At 22.7% G+C, this 15104-nt stretch overlaps 2 protein-coding genes across 2 annotated transcripts; one reads left to right on the top strand and one right to left on the bottom strand.

The window, feature by feature from the left end:
- The first annotated feature begins 3897 nt into the window (after positions 1 to 3897).
- On the top strand, positions 3898 to 10789 carry LOC122498760 (actin-related protein 6-like). The gene is made up of 3 exons (XM_043606673.1): positions 3898 to 4135; positions 7041 to 8006; positions 10596 to 10789. The coding sequence occupies exons 1-3, from the start codon at positions 4065 to 4067 to the stop codon at positions 10723 to 10725; spliced, it is 1167 nt and encodes a 388-aa protein (XP_043462608.1). The 5' UTR covers positions 3898 to 4064; the 3' UTR covers positions 10726 to 10789.
- LOC122498752 (ubiquitin-like modifier-activating enzyme 5) lies at positions 10713 to 14793 on the bottom strand. The gene is made up of 6 exons (XM_043606660.1): positions 14625 to 14793; positions 14299 to 14434; positions 11937 to 12133; positions 11660 to 11846; positions 11211 to 11544; positions 10713 to 10990 (listed from the first exon to the last, which is right to left on the bottom strand). The coding sequence occupies exons 1-6, from the start codon at positions 14765 to 14767 to the stop codon at positions 10815 to 10817; spliced, it is 1173 nt and encodes a 390-aa protein (XP_043462595.1). The 5' UTR covers positions 14768 to 14793; the 3' UTR covers positions 10713 to 10814.
- Between the last annotated feature and the right edge of the window lie 311 nt (positions 14794 to 15104).

Below are 15104 nucleotides of genomic sequence, written 5' to 3'. Positions count from 1 at the left end.
ACTCGGCGCACTGGCTAAACATGAATATATGCTCCCATTATTCCAATTCTTTTTTTATTTTCTCTTGTATTCTTTGAAAAAATAAAATACATGTTTAGCCAGCTCACCGCTCATTCTCAATGCATTTATTATTGAGAAGACGAGTGCTTGTACAAAAATAATAATCACACCGTACTCTATTCGAATTATTGTCCAGAGAAAAAAAAACCAAAATACAATTTTCAAAGGATTTTCATTTCTCTACTGATTTTTACAATTTACCTATATTATTAAAATTCTGAACAAAAACCGATTTAGTATGAAGGAAAAAAGTGACAAAATCGAGTAGAGTTCGGACATTAAAAAAAAAAAGAAAAGAAAAAACATAAATTGACAAAGTGGCAGAATTCTCTGATGCTGGCTTACATAGCAAAAAATATTCGCTTCCCTTTTGATCCCTGGCGCCGTTCTTGCCTCAATTTTTTTGTTTTCTTTTTATATACTTCAGAATTTTATAAACGTAAATATATATTATATAGAAATATATATATGCGACATAAATAGATATATTTTATTTTCAAAATAGTATATGTAATAAGCTAATTAATAAATAAATGAATAAAAAAAAACAAAGAAAGAAAGGAAAAAATAAACGGTCTCGCTCTCCTCCTGTTTTATTGCGAGTATAAACCGATTTATTTGAAGAAGAAAAAAAAATTATTATTTATAATATATTATTACGTGTAATTAAAATTATATATTTATTCTCTCATTTGACTTTTGTGAATATTCTCATTACACTCAAATACACATTCTCACACCTACCAAAAAAAAAAAGATACATAATTATAATATTTAGAACACAATTATTGACACACACTTCTCAAATAATACGACTGGAATTTTTTTCATTAAGGCAAGAACGGCACAAGCGTTTCTTATTCTGTCAAACAATAATATTACAAAAAAAAAAGAATAATAATAATATTAATAATAATAATAATATAGTTATTATCACGAGCCCCCCTCCCCCTTTCTCCTCAATTTGTACGTTAAGTTTATAATAATCTAGTTTAGTTTTATAATAAAGAAAAGAAAAAAAAATTATTGAAAATAAAATAAAAGCGAACACGAACAACAGGAACAAAAAAAAGAAACATAAGAAAGATCAAAAAGAAGCCAATAGTAATAATAGTTTTTTAGTTCTTGAAATAAAAAAAGGGAATTTTTTTTCTGTAATTTCAATTTGCTGTACATTTCTCGAATTTTGAGTGAAATTTTCGTTGGTGCTTCGAGAGAAAGAGAGAGAGAAATTTTTTTGTCTTGCGTGTTTGTTTCTATTTATAACATATAGTTAAAAAAAATTTTTTTCAAACGTGTTTTTATGAAAAAATATACTATTGATAAATAAAGAGAAAACAAATTGGAACTCGGGGAAAAATTTTTGAGCAAAAGAAAAACACGTGCCATGAGTTTCTTTATATTTTTCTCTACATCAATATAATTGTATCCATGGATGAATGTAAAAGAGAGTTCTTTTTTTTTAATTTTAAAAATCTATCGAAATCTCATTATTCAGAGACATTTTTTCTTTGCGTTTTTCAAAAATTGCGAAAAGAAAAATTGAGAGAATTCAAATTATAAATTAGATCTATAGTATTTTTTTTTTTTTGGTGAATGATAAGACAATAAAAATTAATTACAATTGCGCGCATTTCTGCTTTTCAAATTTTTATTACATAATTATTATGCAATAAAACAAATCACGTTTAGTTGAGTTTATATAATACGAATAATACACACGATCGAAGGGAAGACGCTATTAGAGTTCTGCAAAAAATGAGGAACAAAATATGAGAAAGAAAGAAAAATAACACACATTTTTAAACGAAAAAAACAAAAAAATTTAAAAGGAAAAAAAAACTATGGAATTTTCTGCATTATGCGATTACACTTATGCATGTGCGAGAAAATTTTAATCATTTTCATTATGTCAAAAATAGTTGTATCGAATAATAATTTAACAATGCTGTATAGGATGATAAAAAAAACAAACAAATACAATTTCGTTTATATTAAAGAAAAAGAAATGTTCGTTTTTTTCAATTCCATTTTGATGTTGTGATTATAATGATTATAATATTTTGATTTATTAATTTCCATTGAAAGCGAATTTTAATTTATTAACATTTTAATTCATTCGCAATTTAAATTTAGTTTTCTTTTGCTTTTTGTTTCCTCTTTTTGATAATTTTTCTTTTTCGTGATTTGAATTTTAAAATTAATTAAATTCTAATTTCATGCTTTGAAGACTAAATGATACTAAAAATTAATTAAAACAAATTATTTTCAATTAAAAATATTTCTTTTATATTATTTCTTATTTGTGTCTTATAATTTTGAATCTGTATATAATTGAATTCTTATAATGAAATTTATCCAAATTTTTCAAAATAATTAAATTGCTTGCGAAAAATTTAATTAATGTCTTTAAAAATAAGTTAATTCTTATACGAGAAATTTAATCAAAATGATATTAAAAACAGAGAGAAACTTTAAAAATATTTAAATTCTTTTATCAAAAGTTTTATCAAAATTTTTGCAAATAATATAATTTCTGCAAAGAATGTTATAATTAACATTCTTTCAAATATTTGTATTCTTTCGAGAAATTTTATTAATTATGAAAACAATTGAAATATCGGTAAGAATTTCATTAAAATTGTATTGAAAATAATAAGTTAATTCTTAATAAAGAATTTTTCTAAAATAATTTAATTTCTGCAAAGAATTTTATTTACATAAAAAAAAAATTTAATTTTTCTAAACTATTTTTAAACTTTTTCTTATAAAATATTTTATTGAAATTTTTTAAAATAATAAAATTTTTGCAAATAATTTTGTTAAAATTCTATAAAATAATTAAATTCCTGCGAAGAATTTTATTAAATTATGAAAATAATTCAATTCTTATAAAGAATTTTACCAAAATTTTCAAACTAATTGAATTTCTACGAAGAATTTTATTAATTATGAAAATAATTAAATTCCTGCAAACAATTTTATAAATTATGAAAATAATTGAAATCTTGTTAAGAATTTTATTTAAATTTTCGACAATAATTATAGAATTTTTTCCAGCGATTTAATTTAAATTGTATTGAAGATATTTCAATTCTCACAACGAATTCAATCAAAATTATTCAAAATAATTTAATTCTTATGAAAAATTTTATTGAAATTGAATTGAAAATAATTCAATTCCTGAAAAGAATTTTATTTAAGTTTTTGAAAACAAAAAAATATTTTTAATTTAATTTAATTGTAATTAAAAAAAATTCTTTTTGTTTAAAAAAAAAATTTTTTTTCGATTAATTGTTAAATAATAAAATAAGAAATAATAAAGCAATCAATAATAAACTTTTACTTAACCTTTAAATTGTTGACATACATATTTGTTTTGTTTTTCTATAAAGTATAACAAAGTTAATTTTTGTTTCTCTCTAACTAAATAAATGACAAATAAACAGTAAAATATATAAAGAAACTTGAACTAGTAACGAATTCAATAAAACTCGTAATAATTGAAAAAATAACAAAATCGTTTTTTAAAAAATGTCAAATACTTTTTTAAATATTTAAATAAATACCTTTGTTTATATTTTTACCTTTTATTACTTACTTTATATTTGCCCTGTATTAATTTTTAAATACGTTAAAAAGTTTGGAAAACACGAAAAACTTTGTAAATTACAATAAATATTATAATAGGTATAGAAATGATTAATTAATTTATAACAAATTTAATTGTTGTTTGTTTATGCTGAAAGCCCCGTTTCTAAAGAAAGAGCAATGCACGAAAAAATACTGTGAATGACTCTTTATGTTTTGATGTGCGCGCGCGCATGAAAAATAATTTTGAGGTTAATGTCATGTCAACAACGTCAGTCAACAATGTCATCAACAATATAAAAATTACCATTTTCATTATAAAACGTCAATTATAAGGTGTTTTATTATGAAAAACTGATCAATTATTATTCACATTTTGTAAATACTAACAGAGAATAATATTCTTTACAAAAATGACGTCCACTTTTATAATAGACAATGGAGCTTTTTATGCAAAAGCCGGCTTGTCAACAGAGAAACCGAAGTAAGAGACAAAATAATTATTAATTTATTGTTATTGTTTTGTTATAAAAATACCTTTGTTTATATTCTACCTTCTAATTATTCAATTCTATATTTGACTATTCTCTAAAAATCGGTGAAATATTTCATTGAAGTTCTAAACGCTTAAATGTATGACATTTTTTGTCGCATTTCAATTTTTGAATGAATTTAATTAGAAATATAAAAAACTTAGATTTAAAAAAAATTTTAATAACTAAAATTTTTCTGAAATTAGTTAAATTGTTTAATACATATTCAATTGATTAATAAAAATAATGGATTTATAGAAGAATTTTAGTTAAAGACAACTAAAACAAATTGAATTTTGAAGCAATTGAAAATGATTGCATAAATTCAATTATTTTCCAAATTAGTCAAATTCTTCTTAGAAATTCAATTGTATCCAACAATTTGAATAAAATTCATGGCGAAATTCCAATTATTTTCAAAAACTTTCCTCAATTCAATGATTTTTAATAAATCTACTACTTTAATAAATATTTTCAAAAAAATTCAATTATTTAAAAAAATTTTTAAATTCTACGGAAACATTTCATTATTTTCATAAATAATAAAACTCGTCTTACACTTTCAATTATTTTTAATACAATTTTAATAAAATTCCTCGAAAAATGAAATTATTCTTAAAATTTTTATTAAAATTCATCGCAAAGAAATTCAATTATTTAAAAAGACATTTTAATAAAATTCGTCTCAAGAATTCAATGATTTTCAAAAGTAATATAATTCTTCGCAGAAATTTAATTGTGTTCAACAATTTACAAAAATTCTCGTCAAAATTTCAATAATCTTTATAAATTTTTCTCCGAAATTCAAATATTTTCAAAAACTTTAATAAAATTCTTGGTAAAATTTCAATTATTTTCAAAATCTCTTATAAAAAAAAAGATTCAAAAACTCTTTTTTCTTTGGAGAAATTCAATTATTTTTAATAAAATTTTAATCAAATTTCCGAAAAATAAACTTATTCTTAAAAATTTTATTAAAATTTGTCAAGAGAATTCAATCATATAAAAATTTGTTGATAAAAGTCTTTATAAAAATTCAATTTTAAGAAACATTCAATTATTTAATAAAATATTTATTTTTATATTTAAATAATTAAATTCTCATGGATTTTTCTAGTAAATATTGATTTAAAAATGAATTTCAGTTAAAATTTTAGATTATTATTGAATATTGAAAGGAATATAGCGTAAATTTTTAGAAACAATTGAATTTTAAAAATGTTTCAAATTAAAATCTTTTAGAAAATTTGAACTTTTCATACTATTTCTAATTATAATTCTATTTCGTAGAATTTATTTTTTAAAAAAGTTTAATTGAATTTTTCTTTAATTCTTGAAGTTTTTATTTTCTAATATATATTTAATTGAAGAATGTCAGAATAATCAAAATTACGTAAAAATTAACATTGAAAATAATTTAATACTTACGAAGAATTTTATCATTTTTGGAAATAATTGAATTCTTGCGGAGAATTTTATCAATTTTGAAAATAATTGAATTCTTGCGAAGAATTTTGTCAATTTTAAAAATAATTGAATTATTTCGAAGAATTTTATTCAAATTTTTTGAGAATAATTGAATTCGTGTGAATAATTTTATTATCTATAAAAATAATTAAATTTTTGACAAGATTTTAAAGGAAATTTAAAATTAATTTTTCTCAAAAAGTTTAATGGATTTTTTTTTAATTTATAATTTATTTAATTAAAGAATGTCAGAATAATCGAAAGTTTAGGTAAAATTGAATTGTAAACAAATGGATTTAAAAATTCTCAAAGAAGAACTTTTTCAAAAATTATTTTTAAAAAATATTTTAAAAAAGAATTTTAGTTTAAAATTCTAGAAATGAAATATTGAATTGAAATGAAAATAATTTTAAAGAGAGTGATCGATATCTTCCTGTTTTATAATAATATTCTTATATGTAATTGAATTTAAAATTATTGAAAATTTTAATTTCTGTAAAAAAATAATTTCATTTAAAAACGAAGTTATTGATGTTTTTGACTAATTTTACAATTAAAGAAATTCGTAAATAAATGTAATCGAACAGGAAAAAAGTCGTTTTGTCTGGAAATCATGGAGTTTGGCAAAATTAAGAATAAAATTAAAAATTAAATTTTGTAAAATATAAATGTAGTTTTAAAAACCTGGAAAAATTACGTTTTTTAACCTGGAAAACCTGGAAAATACAGGGAATTTAAAATAAGGAAAAGCGTGGCAACTCTGATTAAGAATTCTGTAGAATTAATTTTTCTCTAAAAGTTTAATGGAATTTTTTTTAATTATTTGAAGTTTTTAATTTATATTTAATTGGAAAATGTCAGAATAATCGGAATTTCGTAAAATTAAATTGTAAATAAAAGAATTTGAAAATTCACAAAGAACTTTTTCAAAAATTGACTTAAAGAAGAATTTTAGTTGAAAATTCTAGAAATGAATAATCGTAATGATGAAAATAATTTTTGAAGAAGTTACAGTAACAAAGTAGCAAGTTTTAATTATTACAAAACATGAAGATAGCGATCACTCCGAGTCGAAGACTCGGAGCTATTGATATCTTCATGTTTTATAATAATATTCTTATGTTATTGAATTTCAAATTTTTTAAAATCTGAATTTCTATAAAAAAATAATGATTTTATATTTATTTAAAAATGAAGTTATTGATGTTTTCGAATTATTTTCGTTTTAAAAACTTGGAAAACCTGGAAATGTCAGGGAATTTGAAAAGAGAAAAATCATGGCAATTCTGAAAAGTGACCACCTACCAAATATTTCGTCAGACTTTAATGAAAATATACGGAAAAATTTTAAAAAATATTTTGTATATTCATTGAAAGTTTCTTTTTCAGATTAATACCGAACTGTATAATGAAGGCAAAAAGTGAAAGACGCAGACCATTTGTAGGAAATCAAATAGACGAATGTCGCGATGCTTCGGGATTATTTTACATTCTTCCATTCCAAAAGGGCTATCTCATAAATTGGGATGTGCAAAAGACCGTCTGGGACTATATTATCTCAAAAGAATGCTGTCCAGTTAATTTAAATCAAACATCTGTAATATTCACCGAACCACCATTCAATTTTCCCTCAAATCAAGAAGCACTCGAGGAAATATTCTTCGAGGAATTCGACTGTCACAGCCTCCTCAGAATTAATGCCGTCAGTTTATCGTGTTACAATTACAAGCAAAAATATCCCAATTCAAAATGTTGCATTGTCGTCGATTGTGGTTATAGTTTCACTCACATTGTTCCCTATGTGAACGATACAAAAATGAAGGAGGGCATTCGCCGAATTGACGTTGGTGGTAAATTATTGACAAATCATTTAAAGGAAATTTTGTCCTATCGTCAATTGCACGTGATGGACGAGACGTATGTTATTAATCAGGTGAAGGAGGATTCGTGTTTTGTGTCACAGGATTTTTATGATGATATGGAGACGGCGAAAATGAAGGGAAACACGATAGTGAAGGATTATGTTTTGCCGGATTTCACATCATTGAGGAGGGGATTTCTTCAGGATCCTAACGTTGATAGTGAACAGCAAACATTACGTTTGGGTAATGAACGATTCTCGATACCTGAAATTCTCTTTCATCCATCGGATGTTGGCATTCGACAAATGGGAATACCAGAAGCGATTATTGATTGTTTAAAGGCATGTGAAGAGGAGGCTTGGCCGCATTTATTGTCAAATATTATTCTCACTGGTGGCAGTGCGAAATTCCCTGGTTTTCAAGATAGAATTTTCAAGGAAGTGAGAAGTCTCGCGCCTATTGAATATCCGGTTAATGTCATGTTAGCCGAAGAGTAAGTGAAGATGATTTTGTTTTTAAAAACCTTTTTTTCTTGCTTTCAGGGTTGTAACAAAAATTTAATTTTCTTTTTCTCTGATTTCCAGACGAAATTTTGACTTTTTGCCTGAAACTAAAGAATATTCTGATTCACTCTAAAAATGGTTAGACACTTAAAAAAATGTTCTATTACATTTATTTACGAATTTCTTTTTAATTGTATGTAATATTATTCGAATAATACATTTATTTATCAATTTATTTTTAATTGTAAAATTATTCGAATAATACATTTATTTATGAATTTCTTTTTAATTGTAAAATTATTCGAATAATTTTACAATTAAAAAGAAATTCGTAAATAAATGTAATAAGTAGAACATTTTTTTGAGTAACTAATAAGTTTAAATAAATAACTAATCATTATTATTTTTCCATAGGAATTAAAATTATAAAAAATTTCAAATTCAAACCTTTTGAAATTCAATAACTTAAAAGAATATTATATTAGAAAAAAACATGAAGAAATCAATCACTCCGAGTCTTCGACTCGGAGTGATTGATTTCTTCATGTTTTATAATAATTTAAGATAATAGAGTGATGAAATCATTATTTTATATTATTATACAAATTTTCTTACTGTAACTTCTTCAAAATTATTTTCTATAATTTTTAACTAAAATTTTTCATTAAATCAATTATTTTTAATAATTTTTGAAAAAGTTCTTTGAGAATTTTCAAATCCATTTGTTTACTACTCAATTTTACGAAATTTCGGTTATTCGGAAAGTTTTCAATTAAATATATTTTAAAAAATAAAAACTTCATAATGTCAATAAAAAAATTCAATTAAACTTTTTTAAAAAATTAATTCTATACAAAATTGTTAGTTAAAAGTGTGAAAGATTCAAATTTTCAAAGATATTAATTTGCAACCTTTTCAAAATTCAATTATTTCTAAAAATTCGCGCTGTAATGCTTTTAATATTCAATTTTATTGAATAATTGAATTCTCATAAACAATTTTATGAACAAATTTTTAAATAATTGAATTCTTTTGGAAAACTTTATTAAAATATTAGGTATTGAAAATCATTGAATTGAGGAAAATTTTTGAAAATAATTGATATTTTGCTAAGAATTTTATTAAAATTTTTGAGAATAATTAAATTTCGGAAAAGAATTTGAAAATAATTGAATTTCTGCAATCAATAAATTCAAATTCTTCAATTCAAGTATTATTTTGTAGAATTTTTAACTAAAATTCTTCTTTAAATCAATTATGTTTAATAATTTTTTAAAAAGTTCTTAAAGAATTTTTAAATATATTTGTTTACAATTCAATTGAAAACCTTCAGATGATTTGAAAAAAAAATTCAATTAAACTTTTTTAAAAAAATTAATTAAAATTAATTAATTAATTAATTAAAATTGTATTAAAAATAATTTAAATTCTGCGATGAGTTTAATTATTTATGAAAATAATTAAATTACTGAGAACAGTTTTATTATTTATAAAAATAATTGAATTATTGCGAAGAAATTTATAAAAAATTTGTAAATAATTGAATTCCTGGGAAATTTTTGTAATTTATGAAAATAATTAAGTCTTTATTTTGAATTTTATTAAATTTTTATTAAATAATTGCATTCTTTTGGAAAACTTTATTAAAAATAGTAAATACTGAAAATCATCGAATTGATGAAAGTTTTTAAAAATAATTAAAATTTTGACGAGAAAAATTAAAAATTATTGAACATAATTGAATTTTTGTGAAAAATTTTCTCACTTTTGAAAATAATTGATTTTTTGCAATTATTTGTAACTTATCCAAAATTCAAATTTTTTTTAGTGTTTTTAACTAACATTCTTCTATAAATCTATTATTTTTAATAATTAATTAAATATTTATGGAAAGATTCAACTAATTTCAGAAGAATTTAAATTATTAAAATTTTTAAAAAATCTAAATAATTTTTAAACATTTATAATTAAATTCATTCAAAATTGAAATTTTATAAAAATATAAATTAAAACTTTTTAAAGTTCATCTATTTATGAAAATTTTAAACGCATCTCCTATTTTTAATTAATTTTGAAATATTTAAGTAAAATTATTCATTTAATAATTTATAAGTAATAATTTTATGATAGTTTTTGAAGAATTGAGTTATTAAAAAGAAATTATTGTCAGAAATAGAAAAAATTATTGTGTTTTGTATTAAAATTTGTGGTAATTTCATTGTTTATGAGGCAAACAAAAAGGACACCAAAAGTCAGAATTTTGTTATGGATTTCAAACATTTAATTTTTTCCATTACTTTAAATAAAAATTCCTGACTTTTTCCTAATTTTCCTGACTTCCTTGGACCTGTGTAAACCCTGAGAATTTTTCTCTTTTTTTTGTTTCTTTTTTCTTTTCTTATTTCTTTTTCCTTTTTCTTGTTTTTTTTCTGCTTCTTTTTCCTTTTTCTCGTTCCTTTTTTCTTTTTCTCGTTTCTTTTTCCTTTTTCTAGTTTCTTTTTCCTTTTTCATCAGATAAAAATGTAATTATTTAAGACTTAATTTATGATAAAAATTAACAATTTTGTGAAATTTTTCAGTCCAATCACGTACGCCTGGGAAGGAGGGAAATTGCTGAGTAAGGATCCGACGTTCTCCAGTTTTTTGGTAACTCGAGAGGAATACGAGGAGGAGGGTCACAATATTTGCTTCGAACGTTTTGATACATAGTATTTGTATTTTTACCTTTTATACCAAAAGAAATACATCGACAATATAAAATGGAAGAAACAAAGTAAGTTTTTTGTTTTTTAAAATTCTCATATAGACTTCATTTGTGCCATGAGTTCCTCTAAACTTGGACCGTCCGAAAGTTGTTCTTGTGCTGTTTCGATGACAGCCGTTGGAAGAGTGTAAGCCGCTCTTAAGCCGGCAGTTAAAATATTCGTTGCTTTCTCCTCTGACTCTGTGTCCGTTTCGTCGACTAGGCAAATACCTTGAAAGAATTTCAAAAAGCAAGTAAGATAAGGGGAAAAAATTGAAAAATGAATTAAAGTAAAGAAAGAAGATTAAAATAGAAAGTAAGGAAAGTTAATATAAATAATAAAAGTAAATCTTGTTAATTTAAATTCAAAAAAGAAAGATATTTTTACTTTTATTATTTACAAAAATGTAATTTTTATAATTGGAGATAATTTTATTGATATATTTTTTACCCCATTCGTTGTCTTCGTGTAAAGGTGTATCTTCCAGGCATTCCTCACATTGCTCCACTTTTGGCTTCATTAAATATTCCCTCTGTCGTTGTTGACAATATTTATCTTCGCAATTTTCATTTGGTCTCAATGTCATACTGGGGAAAAAGTCCTGCATTGCATTGTAGCCCAAATAATTCGAGACGGTGCCAAAATTGAGTAGAAATTTCAATGAATTTTGCACTAAAAAGCCGGCAACAATTCCCATTGTTGTTGGCAGTGATGCTGCACAAACTCCATCTCGTTTCAGTGTTTTCTCGTCGATACTTGACGCAACTATCAATGGCGGAGCACACTAGAAAAAAAGTTTTTCACAATAATTGTTAATTTTACTTTTTTCTACCTTCTTTTTCTACTTTTCTACCTTTTGTTTCTGAAACTGATTTTTTAAGCTTAATTTAAATACTTACACCAAAGCAGGCAGTTTCTCCGGGAATGATAAATTGAATATGACCGGAAACGGCATTTTCGGAGACACCGCTTTCGAACCATTTTTGATTGAGTTCGTTGCACGCGGTATTTATGGCCATTCGAGCCTCAAAATTGTCGACACAACTCAAAACAAGATCTACGGGTCCTTTTGATAGACTCGAAGTGCTGTGAATAATAAATCGATTGGAAAGATTAGTAGTAAAGTTTGAAAAATTAATTTGTAATTTACTGTCGAAAATTGAGTAAAAATTCTACCTAATTGTATCCATAAATTGTTGGAAATGATCAACGAGTGTTATATTATAATTGTGAGTATCTATTTGAACGTCGGGATTAATAAATCTCAGAGTTTTCGCCGCAGCGTCGACTTTAGTCTGACCCACTTGATGCGGTTGGAAGAAGAGTCGATTCATATTTGCTAATTCCACTTTATCGTAGTCGAAAAGCACCAACTGAAATAATTAATTCAATAAATTTTTGTTACCAATTCTTTCATTTTTTTAATTTATTATTTTTTTACAACTACTATTATAATTATTTTTATAATTAATTACTTTAATTCTTCGTTATTGTATTAATTGTATTAATCAAAGATTAGAGAAAATTAATAAATTATTTGATGTTTATTAAAACTTCTATAATAATCGCTGTATTCGGGTAATCTGTTCGCAGTTTAAAGCTACATATTTGCTTTTTTGTTTTCTAATTTTTAACATTAATGTATTAAAAATCATTGAATTCTTGCGAAGAGATTTGTCAAAATTTTTGAAAATAATAATTGAATTCTTTCAAAAAATTTAATTAAAATTGAATTGAAAATAATTCAATTTCTGCGAAGAATTTTATTATGAAACAATAGATCTGTGCGGTATTGAAAATCCATAACCGGTTTTCGGTTTTAAAATTGAAACCGGTATTTAAAAAAAAAAACGGTTTTTGAATACCGGCATTTAAAAAATGTTTTTTCAAGTACCATTTTATTTAAAAAAAACTGGTTCAAAAAAATTTGGTTTATTATTAATTCGAAGAATTTTGGAAAAATTTTGAAAATAATTGAATTTGCTTAGAAAAATTTCATTAAAATTGATTTGAAAATACATAATTGAATTCCTGCGAAGAATTTTATTATGAAACAATCATTGAATTCTTGAGTAGAATTTTTTTTAAATTAAATATTGAAAATAATTGAATTGTTTAGAAGAATTTCTTTTAATTTTTTGAAGAATTTATTTCAAATTCTATAAATAATCGTGTTTATTAATTATTGTATGTAATTAAAAATATTTGATTATTGAATTTTAATAAAATTTTTAGAAAATAATTAAATTCTTCTCAGATTTTTATTTCAATCTTTTAAAATAATTGAATTCATTCAAGGAATTTTATTAAAATATTCAAATTAATGGAATTCTTTAAAAGAATTTAACTTCATTTTTTTTAGTATAATCGATTTTGTTAATAATTGTAATTAATAATTTTTTATTCTTAAATTTTATAATAAAATTATCGATAGAAAATTAAATTATATTGAATAACCATTTTATTATCAAGTTTTCGTACCTAAATAATTAAATTTTTTTGAAGAATTTCTTTAAGTTTTTTGCAAATAATAGTTTTTTTAAAAGTAATTTTCATTTGAAAATTATGAAAATAATTTAATTTTACGAAGAATTTCCTTTAACCTATTAAAATGCATGTTAATAATTGTAATTAAAAATTTGATTATTGAATTTTATTTATATATTCTGGAAAATAATTGAATATTTTTCCATATAATTATTATTTTTGAAAGTATTTGAATTCTTTGGAGAAATGTTATAAAAATTCAACTGAAAATAAATTGAATTAAATTGATTAAAATTGTATTAAAAATAATTGAATTCTCGCAAAGAATTTCATTACTTATGAAAATAATCGAATTCCTCCAAAGAATGATATTAAAATTTTTCAAAATACATAATTAAATATTTTGAATTGAATTTTTTGAATATTTTATTTGTATTTCAATTTTTTTGAAAATAATTGAATTTAGATCAGAAAAAATTTTATTATAATTTTTAAAAATAATTGAACAAGTTCAAGACATTTTATTAAAATTGTATTAAAAATAATTGAATTCCTGAGAAGAATTTTATTATTTTTAAAAATTATAATTCAATTCTTGCGGAGAATCTTACAATTTATAAAAATAATTTCATTCTTTTGAAAAGTTTTATAACAATTCTTGAAAAATAATTGAATCCTTTCGAGAAATTTTTTAAAAATTGTGTTGAAAATTATTGAATTCCTGAAAAGAATTTTATTATTTATATAAAAAAAGTAATTTAATTCTTGCGAAGAATTCTACTATTTTTAGTAGAATTTTATTAAAAAATATTTAAAATACTTGAATTCAATAAGTGAATTTTTTAAATTTTGAATCTGAAATTTCTTAAAAATTGAAGTTTATATTTGTGAATAAAAAATTTTCTAATTTGCATAATAATAATAATAAATTGAATATTGCGTTTCGCACGCAACATTTGCTAATTATTTAATGTTTGAAATTGACAAATTAAATTGTCAAAATTTAACAGTTAATTGCCTAGGACTAATTGAAATCAAATTTTATTTTTACCTTTCCGATACCGCACCTAGTGAGCATTTCTGCTGTTACACTTCCAACTCCACCGACGCCTACAACTGCAATTGTCATATTTCGAATTCTCTCATAATCTTTAACAATACCCATTCGTTGTAATGCCATTAATCGACTGAAATTGAATTTCCAAAAGATAATTATGCATAAAAATGAACGTAAAGTTCCATATTGAAAGAAAATATAAAATAGAATAGAAAAATAAATTATAATTCAACAATTCAAGTGATTAATCGTAAAACGATTTATACAATCATTTTAGTAAATATAGAAAAACATTTAAATAATTAAAAAAAAACAATTACCTGTATGGATTAGTGTCGACCACTTCACTTGACATTTGTTCAACTTTATCTCTAGCAGAAAATTCACCATCTTTTGATTTTAATTCAACCAATTGCTTCTCTAATTCCTTAATGCGCTCTTGTAATTTTTCAACAGAATCCATTGTTGATTTTTCAATTATTCGTAAAAATTTTAACGCAATGCGGGTGGAAACTTCCCATATGTCAAAAATGACAGTCCTGACAGTTAGAAAATTTTGAGGTTATGTCACATGACCTACAATTGCACAACGTTGGCGTCTTCAGGCAGCTGTATAATTGTATATATATACAAATTACGAACTGCATACAACGCCTTACTAAAATCTGTGTCTACTTTTCACTCTATTCATTACATTTTGAATTTTTTGAATCAATTTTAGTGCGTGTAAATAAATAAATTTACGGTTAAGGAAAATATCCCTTACATTAAATCGACAGTTTGTGAAATTCTATTTTTAG

Source organism: Leptopilina heterotoma, unplaced genomic scaffold, assembly GCF_015476425.1.
Source record: "Leptopilina heterotoma isolate Lh14 unplaced genomic scaffold, ASM1547642v1 Lhet_10, whole genome shotgun sequence".
In the NCBI taxonomy this organism is placed as follows: Eukaryota; Metazoa; Arthropoda; class Insecta; order Hymenoptera; family Figitidae; genus Leptopilina; species Leptopilina heterotoma.
This window is presented reverse-complemented; position numbering and strand designations above follow the sequence as displayed.